This window comes from Dermochelys coriacea, chromosome 1 (genome assembly GCF_009764565.3).
Source record: "Dermochelys coriacea isolate rDerCor1 chromosome 1, rDerCor1.pri.v4, whole genome shotgun sequence".
NCBI classification, from domain to species: domain Eukaryota; kingdom Metazoa; phylum Chordata; order Testudines; family Dermochelyidae; genus Dermochelys; species Dermochelys coriacea.
In genome coordinates, this window is record NC_050068.2 from 21,031,190 (window position 1) to 21,045,142 (window position 13,953).

General features: G+C 45.8%; 1 protein-coding gene across 3 annotated transcripts in view; it reads left to right on the forward strand.

The window, feature by feature from the left end:
- Nucleotides 1-13,953, forward strand: part of CCDC83 (coiled-coil domain containing 83) — a 51,816-nt gene that overhangs the window by 8,604 nt on the left and 29,259 nt on the right. For all 3 annotated transcript variants that reach the window (XM_038387677.2, XM_038387682.2, XM_038387680.2), the window contains exon 2: nucleotides 6,036-6,158. In XM_038387677.2, coding sequence (XP_038243605.1) covers nucleotides 6,073-6,158 — 86 coding nt within the window. In that variant the 5' untranslated portion in view covers nucleotides 6,036-6,072. The remainder of the gene's footprint in view (nucleotides 1-6,035; nucleotides 6,159-13,953) is intronic.

The window sequence follows — 13,953 nt, forward strand, 5'->3', positions numbered from 1 at the left end:
TGCGGGGGGATGACAGCAGTGATGGCGGGGGTGCAGGTGGGTGTTGGTGACACTGGCGGGGGTGCGGGGGGGTGACAGCAGTGATGGCGGGGGTGCGGGTGGGTGTTGGTGACAGTGGCGGAGGTGCGGGGGGGTGAGAGCAGTGATGGCGGGGGTGCGGGTGGGTGTTGGTGACACTGGCGGGGGTGCGGGGGGGTGACAGCAGTGATGGCGGGGGTGCGGGTGGGTATTGGTGACACTGGTGGGGGTGCGGGGGGGTGAGAGCAGTGATGGTGGGGGTGCAGGTGGGTGTTGGTGACAGTGGCGGAGGTGCGGGGGGGTGAGAGCAGTGATGGCGGGGGTGCAGGTGGGTGTTGGTGACACTGGCGGGGGTGCAGGGGGGTGACAGCAGTGATGGCGGGGGTGCAGGTGGGTGTTGGTGACAGTGGTCGGGGTGCGGGGGGGTGACAGCAGTGATGGCGGGGGTGCGGGTGGGTGTTGGTGACAGTGGTCGGGGTGCGGGGGGGTGATGGCGGGGGTGCGGGGGGGTGTTGGTGACACTGGCGGGGGTGTGGGGGGGTGAGAGCAGTGATGGTGGGGGTGCAGGTGGGTGTTGGTGACACTGGCGGGGGTGCGGGGGGGGTGACAGCAGTGATGGGGGGGTGCAGGTGGGTGTTGGTGACAGTGGTCGGGGTGCGGGGGGGGTGACAGCAGTGATGGCGGGGGTGCGGGTGGGTGTTGGTGACAGTGGCGGAGGTGCGGGGGGTTGAGAGCAGTGATGGCGGGGGTGCAGGTGGGTGTTGGTTACAGTGGTCGGGGTGCGGGGGGGGTGACAGCAGTGATGGCGGGGGTGCGGGTGGGTGTTGGTGACACTGGCGGGGGTGCGGGGGGGTGACAGCAGTGATGGCGGGGGTGCGGGTGGGTATTGGTGACACTGGCGGGGGTGCGGGGGGGTGAGAGCAGTGATGGTGGGGGTGCAGGTGGGTGTTGGTGACACTGGCGGGGGTGCGGGGGGGTGACAGCAGTGATGGCGGGGGTGCAGGTGGGTGTTGGTGACAGTGGTCGGGGTGCGGGGGGGGTGAGAGCAGTGATGGCGGGGGTGCGGGTGGGTGTTGGTGACAGTGGCGGAGGTGCGGGGGGGTGAGAGCAGTGATGGCGGGGGTGCAGGTGGGTGTTGGTGACACTGGCGGGGGTGCGGGGGGGTGACAGCAGTGATGGCGGGGGTGCAGGTGGGTGTTGGTGACAGTGGTCGGGGTGCGGGGGGGGTGACAGCAGTGATGGCGGGGGTGCGGGTGGGTGTTGGTGACACTGGCGGGGGTGCGGGGGGGTGACAGCAGTGATGGCGGGGGTGCAGGTGGGTGTTGGTGACAGTGGTCGGGGTGCGGGGGGGTGACAGCAGTGATGGCGGAGGTACAGGTGCGTGTTGGTGACAGTGGCGGGTGTCCAGATGGGTGACAGCAGTGATGGTCGGGGTGCGGGTGGGTGTTGGTGACAGTGGTCGGGGTGCAGGTGGGTACCAGCAGTGATGGCCGGGATGTACGTGGGTGTTGGTGACAGTGGTCGGGGTGTGGGTGTGTCACAGCAGTGATGGCAGAGGTGCAGGTGGGTGTTGGTGACAGTGGTGGGTGTCCAGATGGGTGACAGCAGTGATGGCGGGGGTGCGGGTGGGTGTTGGTGACACTGGCGGGGGTGCGGGGGGGTGACAGCAGTGATGGCGGGGGTGCGGGTGGGTGTTGGTGACACTGGCGGGGGTGCGGGGGGGTGACAGCAGTGATGGCGGGGGTGCAGGTGGGTGTTGGTGACAGTGGTCGGGGTGCGGGGGGGTGACAGCAGTGATGGCGGAGGTACAGGTGCGTGTTGGTGACAGTGGCGGGTGTCCAGATGGGTGACAGCAATGATGGTCGGGGTGCGGGTGGGTGCTGGTGACAGTGGTCGGGGTGCAGGTGGGTACCAGCAGTGATGGCGGGGATGTACGTGGGTGTTGGTGACAGTGGTCGGGGTGTGGGTGTGTCACAGCAGTGATGGCAGAGGTGCAGGTGGGTGTTGGTGACAGTGGTGGGTGTCCAGATGGGTGACAGCAGTGATGGTGGGGGTGCGGGTGGGTGTTGGTGACAGTGGCGGAGGTGCGGGGGGGTGACAGCAGTGATGGCGGGGGTGCTGGTGGGTGTTGGTGACAGTGGCGGAGGTGCGGGAGGGGTGACAGCAGTGATGGTGGGGGTGGAGGTGGGTGCTGGTGACAGTCGTCGGGGTGCGGGGGGTGAGAGCAGTGATGGCGGGGGTGCAGGTGGGTGTTGGTGACAGTGGTCGTGGTGGGGGGGGTGAAAGCAGTGATGGTGGGGATGTACGTGGGTGTTGGTGACAGCGGTCGGGGTGCGGGTGGGTGACAGCAGTGATGGCGGAGGTACAGGTGGGTGGTTATTTTTTCTCCCCTTTGATTCTGTATTGTGAAATGAGGATGCCCAGAACCTAACTTGATCTTGCCTGCATTTCAGAACAGGTTGTGCACCCATATGCTTGGGCTTCAAGTTCCAGAGAAGCCTAAGAGTCAGGCACCCACTTCCCATTGAATTTCAGTAGGATTTGAGCATCTAACTCAGTTAAGCCCCTTGGAAAATTCCAGCCTTAAAATCAGCACCCACCCATCTCTCTGTTTTTTAAATCTCTGCCTGTGACCAGCATTGAATTTGATCAATAAAAATGAACTTAACAAGTAATTACAGGGGGGCTGTAGGCATACTAAGGACAGGTCTGCTGATCAAGGCCTTATACCCAAATGGGTTCCTGGGGCATGGTGGTTTCTTCATGTACGGCAGATGTTATGATGCTGCAGCAGACACATCACAATGTGGTTCCATAATGCAAATGTGTACTACTGTGATGCAGACATGAAAGTGTTGATCTGGGCCCCTTTGGATAGGTCTACACAGCATATGGCCGTGAGGATCCCAGGCCAGGTCATGTGTCCCTGCTGGGAGTTTGAAGTTTCCAGGACTAGACTCTTATGATAAGAATTAGCTGTCACTGTTAAAAAATTAGCTGGGGATGGGGATGGGTGGCTGCCTGGTCTAAGCATTGGATTTGAAACAATCAGGCCTTTCCTAGAACCACATAATCATAACCAGCAAAATTGACTCAGTCCTTCAGTGCAGGTAGATTTTCTATATGCAGCTTACTCAGAGTCATGAAGATGCCTTTGAATAAAACATCAAGGAGGAGATTTTTCAAAGGCATAAATGATAGGTTCCTAGGTCCCATTGACTTGTCCAACCCTAAATCTGCCTCTCTAGGATTGCCAGCCTTCTATCACTCTCTTTAAACTGCCCTTGTGCACTTGCCCTTTACCAATCTACCTTCTACCAGCGGAACCAACTACTATGCCAAACAATAACCACTCATATTGGGGGAAAAATAATCTTACAAAAGCTGAGGTGTAGACTGGCGGGTTGCATGGTCTGTGGTATATTGTCTTTGTAGTAATAGTAAGCTTGGGACCTACGGGTGGAAGACTAGACAGTGTCTAGAATTAGGTGGCTTAAGTTCATTTCCTTGTTTTAATGGACTTGTGTTGGGTATGCTGTGCTGCTTCACAACAATTTATGTATGTGTTAATTTTAATAGGAAACAGCCTGTCCTATTGTGGAGGTGGTGGTTGTGACTCAGAGTTAAGGCTGTATCTAAGGAGCTGGGTTAGAGAAGCCCTGATGCTTAAGCCACCTGTCCTACCCTTTGGGTCCGGCAGAGCTATGTCCACTGCAGGACCAAAGAATCTAGCCTGCTGTGTGTAATGGCATTAGTTCTGTGGACTAGCACTGACTAGTAGCAACCTTTGTTAAAGTTTTTTTTGGTGCTAATTAACGTTTGGAACTCAAGCAGCTGGGCAATTTCATATTAAAATGGAAATACAGCTGAAATGTAATATTGAAGAAACTTTATAGATGTCCTTTCCTTGTGATTTGTTTTTCATATATGTATGCTATCAGCCTGTCAACCGAATCGCTGTCACTTTATTCCTGAGGTTGGCGTTGCAAGACAATACACGCAGGGATTACTGTTGACATGCATATCCCTTCAGAAAGCAGTTTTATTCCCAGCTCTGACAATCAAAACCCAGGTCAGAGATACAGCAAACATTCATAGTTCTAGAAGAATATAAGGAAGGGGAAGAGAGATGCATACTAAGAAGTGAACTAGAGATGGCCTGATAAAAAGGAACCTGAAACAGAAGAAAAATGGCTAGAAAATAAACAACTGCTGGTTGGATTTGTGTGAATGAAATAATTCCAATACTAAGAAATGCCATTACTAGTTGCAATTACCAGTTCAGGCCAGCACTAAAGTATGTCACTAGAACGTAAGCATGTACTTAAGTGCCTTCCTGAGAAGGCATGGACTTTACCATGAGCTTATGCGTTTTCTTGAATTGGCGGCCATAGCTCCCCACTAGCATGAAAGGCCTGATCCTGAAAGCATTTACAATTGGGTCTAGTGCTTACTACCATAATTTGTTCTGTTTAAGTCAATGCAACCACTCACGTTATGAAGCACTAGCAGTAGTATATATTTGTGGGATTTGGCCTTTATTTACTAATGGGACTGTGGCCCAGTCTTGTAAGCCCTTCTGTATGGTTTTGACTTAATGACCTCTTGAAGTTCCTTTGAGCCCTACTTTTTCAGGATTCTATGACTGAACTGAGGTCCTAAATTTAAACTTTATTAAAGCAGGATTTTTCAAAACCTAAAATCAATAGAAATGTTTTTATATAATTATTGTTTAAAATTTCCAGTCAACATTACACATTTTTTTGCAGTGTTTGAAACTCAAATCCTAAAATATTGGACTAGAATGTGAGATTCTGACAGTGAAACCGAATAGAAAAATAAGGTGAAATGGGCTAATTTTCATTGTCCAAGTTGAAATAAATGCAAAAAGTATGTGTGTGTGAGAAGCATAAACAATAAAAAAAAGTATATTAGATATTTAATCACACAATCATAGAAGTGTAGGACTGGAAGTGACCTCGAGAGGTCATCTAGTTCAGTTCCCTGCACTCAAGACAAGACTACATAACAATGAGACCATTCCTGACAGTTGTTTGTCTAACCTGTTCTTAAAAACTTCTAATCATGGAGATTCCACAACCTTCCTAGGCAATTTGTTCCAGTGCTTAACTACCCTGACAGGAAGTTTTTCCTAATGTCCAGCCTAAGCCTCCCTTGCTGCAATTTAAGCCCATTGCTTCTTGTCCTATCCTCAGACGCTAATGAGAACAATTTTTCACCCTCCTCCTTGTAATGTACTTTAAAACTGTTATCATGTCCCCCTTCAGTCTTCTCTTCTTCAGACTAAACAAACCCATTTTTTTCAATCTTTCCTCATAAGTCATGTTTTCTAGACCTTTAATCATTTTTGTTTCTCTCCTCTGGACTCTGTCCAATCTGTCCACATCTTTCCTGAAATGTGCTCCCAAAAATGGACACAATACTCCAGTTCAGGCCTTATCAGCATGGAGTTGAGCAGAAGAGTTATGTCTCATGTCTTGCTTACAACACTCCTGCTAATACATCCCAGAATGATGTTTGCTTTTTTTGCAGCATTGTTATACTGTTGACTCATATTTCGCTTGTGATCCACTATAACCCTCAGATCCCTTTCTGCAGTACTCCTTCCTAGGCAGTCAATTCCCATTTTGTATGTGCGCGATTGATTGTTCCTTCCTAAGTGGAGTACTTTGCTTTTGTCCTTATTGAATTTCATCAGTTTACTTCAGACCATGCTGCTATTTGTAAACATAGGTAAGGAAATTTGTTTTCTAAACTACTGTTTTACCTCACTAAGTAACTTTTTAATATTAGGTTTTTGAAAAAATAACCTATCTGAAATTGAAAAGATTTTTGGAAAAGTGATTTGTTTTAGCCTGTGATATAATATTATTTCACTATTTCTCTTTTTGCTGATAAAACATCTACTTTTTCAGAGCTGTTTGTTGCAGGTGCCACAGCCAGGTAAGAATGTGAAGTTATACAGATCATTAATTTCGCTTGTTTGTTTTTCTTAGATATGTCTTAAATTCCAGAACACATGTGGCATAAAATATGGGAAAGAAGAAGAAAAAAGGGAATCAGGTTGGACAGTTTAAAGAAGCTAGATCATCTTTCCCAGAAGCCTTGCTGGCTTTTCAGTATGTTTCATAAATTTAAATTTTCAAGTTGTATAAAACATATGTCACATGTAAAACAGACAGCAAATAGCACTTACCTCAGCCAGTCGAAATATTTGCTGTTTTAACACAGAGAAATGTGATTGTGATTTTTTTAATATCATTTTGTGATATAATGTACAAACTGTAAACCCGTGCATGTGGGAGAAAACATTTAAAATGGGTCAAACATTTTCTTTTTTCCTCAGATTAGAAAATTCGGAATTTCTCTTGCTTGAATTTCCTCAAAAAGTTTTTTTAAAACTTTCCATCCTTTCTCTCTTGTGCTCCTCCTGGACTTCTTTTCAAAGACAGATTTGAATTACTGTTGCCTTGCAGTTAATGAGTTGTCATTGCTTTGAAGTATTAACGAAGATCAGAAAGAGCAACAAAATAATTCTTAGTAGTCCAGTGTTATTTAGCATCCTCGGTAGACCTAGAGCCCAGGGCAAAATTGCAGCCTTAACATTGTATGTAGCTCTGTCTAAGCATAATTGGACTACAGATAAATCAGTCCAGGATTTGAGAAACAGATGGAAAGTTGGTTACAAAGAAACAGCATCTTTGGCCCTGCCCACACAGGAACCTTCTGTCAGGTTACTAACTGGTTAATGACACATGTGGCTAAAGGCATTATTTATTTGCATTCATCACACTGTTAATAATTTGTTACTAACTGGTGAATTTTAAGCTTGCAAATCCCCTGCTACAAACAATGTTCAGTTCCTGTAACTGGTTGGGAGCACATATTTTGCTGTGGGACACCCCAACTGTGCCTCCGTAACTAAGTTGAGTCCTTCCTCTTCCCATAGCTATGCAATCAGATATCCCACAAAATCTTGTCAAAATGTACAATCCCTGGTTATTATGGATAACGTCTTCTGATGGCACAGAATCCATCAAGACACATAGCATATTAAAGGTCTGTTCACACTACAACTTTGAATTGAATCTGTAACTGGTCACTGGCAAGGTTGGCTCTGAAGACAGTTTGTAGCTCCACACTTCCAGCTATGTTAATCAGCATGACAGTTAACAGTATTTTTTCCCTGCTAGAGGCATATCTGGCACTTGGTTGCCTTCTTGTAACCTGTTCAGCACCCTATTCCGTTTTTCAGTAGAGATAGGCCTCCCAAACTGTGTTTGTGTAACCAATGTGATTGATCTTACTTCCTAGGGAAGGCATCCCAGCATGCCTTGCTCCCTGTATCTGTCTGCATGTCCTTTAGGCATTCTGTTCTTTGTTGAGGCAATAAAAGATAGCTGAACAGATTTCTCCAGCATGCACTTGTATGGATTCAGGTAACCTGCCTGGTAGGTGTGGCCACACAAACACAGATGTCATGATGGCAGAAAAAGCTGCTGTGTGGACACAAGCTAAACAGTGTTACTTGCAATCAACCAGTTATGGTGACAGTACCTCTAAGTTACACAGTTACGATTAAAGATTGTAGTTGTGGACATGGCCACATGGAAAGTTCCTTCATTGTAAGCTACTTGCACTAGGAAAAGCTGCATGTTTGGCAGCCCTCTGTTGACTTTGAAAATGATGGAGGGAAAGCCCTAAAGTGAAAAATGTTAAAGCAGAGGAGAAGGGAGGAAAGAGGAGAATATACCAATATGTTATTAAATAACCTGACTTACTAGCTGTCTGATTTTTTGGAAGATGAATGACAGGAGAACAAGTTAATATTTAGCTCTGTGACTTTTATCACATTTAATTTGAAAGGAAAACCCCCCAGCAGCAGGCAAACATTGAACAATTCACATCAACATTTGAAGAATAACAAGTACTAGTTCAATGTCTGGAAAAGGAACACAAGGCCAGACAGCAGAATAGCCGATGCCTACAGATCGATTGTCTTTTGCCAGAGTTTGCAGGACTTTGTGTAGGGTTTCTGTAGTACTGTATGACCTTTATTTAGCATTTAGCAAGGGGCACACTGGGAGCTCCCGTAAAGTAACAGACCAGATTCAGCTGAGTTAAGATAGGGATGAATGTGGCCCAATAAATCAACAAACAAAGCAATACAACATCCCACTAAAAAACAGTCAAAATATGTTATTAGGATGAGAAAAACAATAGCTTTCTTGTCAGTTCACAGGTTTGGCAGTTCCAGCATCCAAATAGATGACTCGTTTGTCAGAAGAGTCTTCCATTGACATGGGAATTGCACTAATTTATTTTTTAATCTCCTAATATCATAGTGAGAGATATGGACATCTTATCTTTTTCCTCGGTACCTTTGTAAATCAGACCCTTAACATCTGCTTCAGTTTTCTTATTTGTAAAACTGAGCATAATAATATGTCTGAACCTACCTCTCAGATGTATCTTGAGGATTAATTTGTCAAGTTCTAAAAAATTTCCACGTCTGCTTTTTCCTCCCTTGGCTTGAACTCACTTGTGAACTAGTGGGGCCTGAGTTGTGCCACCCGTGAGTTACCAGACCATTTTGGTACTGGATTTTAGTGTGGTTTAATACTGCTCTCTACGTATTATAAAATATTGCATGCAAAATACATTATTCCAGAAAAACAGTGCCAAAGAGATTGTTAATCAAGCATGTTCATTAGCTCTTTGAATCTGCCATTTTAAAAGACAGCCCTTTCAGAAGATAAGAGATAAGAAAGTTACTTATAGTAACAAAAAACCCTGAAAATTTATTATACATCTACATATTTTTGATACTGAAAAAACAAAAACAGAGACATTAATACCATCAGATTGGCCAGTCTTGAGGTCCCATTGAAGCTTCCTTCACCCATTATGATAGAAATTAAGATCAGCATCAATGTTCAGAATAGCAAAATAGACCAGAAGAATTTTGATAAAAATGAATGTAATTTAAATAGTAAATTTGTAAACAATGGGCATAGCATGCTGCCAAACCATAATCTCTTTGATCTGTAGTACATTTTTACTGTAGCCAAAGACTCCTCCATGTCTTCAATATACTTTCCTCTTAATATCCTTAAAATGTTTAAGAGAGGATCTGAAGAATGCCTTGGAGCAGATACCCAGAGTGGCATATTGACAGCAGAGGATGCAACACTGATAACTTGTAACTTACATGACTAAATCCCTGCGTGATTCAAAGATCAAACTTATTGAGGGAAAAAAATCTCTATTTGAATAAATATACACTAGTAGGAATGGGAAAAAAAAGAGAATGATACTTGTTGGAACAGTAGAGGATCTAATGGTAATCTAATTGGTTACACATGCCTTTATTTGGCCCCAGAGTAAGACAGTTCTGGAAAGAGGTATGACATAGATTAAATATGGTTTTGGAAATTGACATAACTAGTATCCTAATATATCTAATATTAGGAGATTTCAGAGCTTGAGAGAATTGGCTGTGTCTACAGATTTCTGCTGGTGTAGCTATGTTGGTCAGGAATATGAAGAGGTGAGATCCCTGACCAACACAGATGTGCTGAAAAAAAGCCAGTAGTACAGACACAGCATATACTGGCAAACCTGTACTTTTACTGGTGTAGCTTGTTTCACTTAGGGGTGTATGCATGGGGTGTGTGGAATAAGATATACTGATAAGAGCACGGCTTTGCTGGTGTAAGCTATGTTCACACCAGTAATGTTGTATGGGTATAGTATATCAGTATGCCTATATACTTGTAAAATACTCTTAATGTAGATTAGCCTAAGGGGAACCACTGGAAAAAGTTGCCTTTAAGAGCAACAGCTGTTACTCAGTGGATAACCAAAAAATAAAATAAAATGAGTGTCATCCAGCAAGAGGTATGAATGTTGTGAGGTGGTTCACTGAGCTAGGCTTTTCAGCAAATTCAGAATAAATTACTTTTGAGGTCTGAGCCTGCATTTCTTACTTACTCAGAGCTCCCCGGGAAGCTAACAGAAGTGTGTATGAGCAAGAAATACTGCATTAGGCTCACTGGACCAGATTTTCAGAAGAATTCAGCGTCAAAGCAAGTGGCCAGATTTTCAGAGTTCAGAATGTTGCATGTGGAGCTCTCTTGAAAATCTAGCCATAAGTATTACAGTGGGAGCTGCTGGGTGTAAAGCATTTTTTTAAAATGTGGCCCCAGCTAAGGAAACAGAACCCTTGAAAATGTGGCCCAGTGTTTGCATGATAAACTAGATAACTGAACTACTATGCCTGTCCTTTATTGGTACAGTCAATACAACAGAATGTTTTACTTCAACATACCAAGGTGCTTTGCTGTTAGCCCTGCAATCAGTATGGTTTGTTTATACTCCTCATCCCTCCTCTTTCTTTCCTGTAGAAATAAAATTGTAAAACAGGAAATGCAGTTTTTTAGGCCAATGCCACAGGGAGACTCATGAAGCTGCTCATCAAGGCTTGGGAAGTTCTTCTTCAAGTGATTGCACATGTTCATTCCATTGTAGGTGTGTGTGCACCCCGTGAACAGTTGTTGGAGTTTTTTTCCATCAGCAGTATCCACTGGGGTGTATTGAGTGCCCTCTGTCAACACGCACCTTGCATACTGGGATAAGAGGGCGAGGCCACCCCTAATCCCCCTCAGTTCCTTCTTACTGCCAGTGATGGTTGTTGGAGCAATTCCAGACTTGTTAAGTCACGTGCTTCCCTCATTTCTTTCTGTATAGATCCTGTCTGTTGTAAACTACAACTACATTTTTTAGTGCTAGGTTTGTGTTCTAAGTTTTTGACCACTTTTTATCATTTGGTACTGGGATTGGTACCAGAACGATGCCTTGTTTGCCAGGGTTTCAGTTCTGCCAGAGCTGCGTTAATCCCATGCCGGTCAGCAACCCACTCCCACCCTGCTTGAAATGTCTGGGAGGATCACACATTAGTGACAGATGTCACATCTGCAAAGGATTTAAGCCCTGCTCCAAAAAGCTAGAGGAACGAGAGTCAAGTGCTTGCTCATGGAGGCAGTGTTTTGCCCGCTACCAGAATCGTCACACAGGGAAAGCATCCCAAGTACATCAGCTTTACTATGGAGAGCTCAACAAGAGATGTCTATGGCTCCTCATTCCCATTCACCAGTACCGAAGAAAAGACTTAGGCCTTCCTCAGGTTTGGTACCTCTCTTGACTATGTCAGTACTGAAGTCAGACAGAGGTGGATACTCTACAGAGCATTCAGGGAAGTGGCTGTTCCTGGAACACTCCTTGTCTCCCAACTGGGGATTGCTGCCTCTGGAGCCTCTGCCAGGTATGCAGAGGCCAGCCCCTGAAGACTTTTGCAGAGCCATCAAACGGTGCCATTCCCAACCACACCCGAGGCATATGCAGCTTCATGGGACCTGCTTAACCTCTCAGTAGTGGTATAACTGGCAGGTAGAAGGTCTGCAGCTGATACTGATGTCTACAGCTCATACCTCACTGCCTCGAGATTCTGTAGTACCGCTACCCAAACTTCCGCAAAGGACCATGCTGTTGATAGGAAAGCCTCCAGTGATTTTCCTGGCACCACCATCCCCAGGCTCAGCCTACCTCTCACAGGTCCATCTGGATCTGCCCCTTAGTTGTCAGAAGTATCTGACTTTTCTTCTTCGGACTCAGAGGTGAGGTCATTTGTGTGCTATCTGGGATGGAGAAAATACCCCCATTAGAGACTTTGGGACCATAGGCCATGCAGCAACCTCAGCATTCACCTCCTTCTAAGAGTCAATGGTCCAGGCAAAGATGGGTTCCAGATCCAAACCAGTGGCTGTACTGGACATCATGAGGCATCCCCCCTCCAGCTAGGACCTCCCCATAGTCATCTCACTCGTTATCATGAGTCATTCCATTGTAGGTGTGTGTGCTCGGAGAGTGCAGAGAAGATATCGGCATTGAGTGCACCATTCTACAGGAAGTGGTACTGAGACTGGTACCAAGCAGCCAGATATCACTTGGGCAGCTTCTCCACCATAAGTCATAGACCAATCACCTCAGATGCCTATTGCTTCCTCGTCGTCATTACCAGACAAGGCTATTGAATAGTCAAGTGACTCACCACTGCCAGAGGACCACAGGGCTTATCAAGATCTTTTAAAAAGAGTGTCCTCTGTACTTAACATTCAGGCAGAAGAGGTGAATAAAAGTTCTCACAAGTTGGTGGATGTTCCTGGCCAGGGGTGGTTTTACCAATTAATGAAGCTACCATGGAGCCAGTCAGGGTTCTTTGGTTGACACTCTCCTCCTTGCACTCCAAAGTAAAATGAGCTGAGAGGACATATTTTGTCTCCTCTAAAGCCTATGAATATTTTCACTCTCATCTTCCCACCCCTCCAGTTTCTCTTGTGGTGGCAGCTGCCAATGAGCAGGAAAAACAGCACAACAAGCTTCTACACCGAAAGGCAAAGACTCAGAGACTGTATTTGTTTGGTCAGAAACTTTATTCCTCAGAAAGTCTGTGACTCAGGATTGTAAACCAACAGGCACTCCTGAGTTGCTATGACTTGACCCTCATGGAGAACGTTATAAACTTTAAAAACAAGTTAAAAGAGGGCTGTAGACAGGAGTTTGCAATAATGGCTGAAGACGGAAGCTGGTTTCCAGAACTACTCTCCAGGACCGTTTGGATAGCGCAGACTCAGATGCTTGAACTCTGGCACCAGCTAGTCCTATGAGAATGTATTCATTCTTGCAGTCATCTGGAGATCCAAGAGACTATCCAGGACCTCCCTTCTGAAGGTCCCTTGCTGTTTTCAGAGAAAACAGCGGATAGGCTTCATAGCCTTAAAGATTCCAGGGCAACACTCAAATCCCTCGGAATCTATACCCCAGCGATGGAAAAAAAACAGTTTTGTCTGTAGGCACAAAGATTTTGTTCCACAATCCCAAGATCCACCAAGAAAAAAAGGCAAGGGTTATAAGAGGTGCCCTGAACCACACTCGTCTTCAGCATTAGTGGGATCATCCTGCACAGCTGACTTTTCCAAAGAGGCATTTGATGAGTTGGTCTAGGGCAGTGTAACAGTTATCATAGTTCCATCAGTTTCTCATCTTTTGTTTACCAGTTATTTGTCCCACTTCCTAAGTGCTTGGACCCACATCACATCGGACCGGTGGGTCTTAAGCATGGTGGAACTGGGATATGCCCTCCAGTTCATTTCTATCCCCCCCTCCTCCCATGCACCCCACTTTAGAGATTGTCCTTCAACGGGAGATCCAATCTTTTCTTCAGGCAGGGGCCATAGAGGAAGTTCTGTGGTACCTCAGGGGGAAAGGCGTCTATTCCCGCTACTTCCTTATCCCCAGAGCAAAAGGGGGTCTCTTTTAGATCTAAGAGATTTGAGCAAATTCCTGAAGAAAATAAAATTCTGCATGGTTACCCTCGCCTAGATTATTACTTCCCTGGAAGAGGGGGACTGGTATGCTGCTCTTGACTTAAAGGATGTTTATTTCCATGTCACAACATGCCACAACCATTGGAAAATTCTCAGATTCATGGTGTATAGTTGCCATTATCAGTTAACAATAGTTCCATTTGGTTTGGCAGCTGCTCCTCAGGTGTTCATGAAGTGCATAATGGTGGTGGCAGTGCATCTACAAAAATTAAGTGTCCATATGTTCCAGTACCTGGACAACCTCATTGATCAGAGGTTGGTCTGAAACTCAAGTCCTGTCCAGCATATCCACTGTCCTGTCCATATTCAACATGGTGGTGCTCCTAGTAAATTGGAACAAATCAATCCTGAAACCAGTACAAACAATAGAGTTCATTGGGGAGTGTGAGTGTTCATTTTGTCATCTCTAGATTGCTGGATTGACCCTCTGAAAGTTTGCATAGGGGTTCCCTTTTCCCCTCCCACTGCC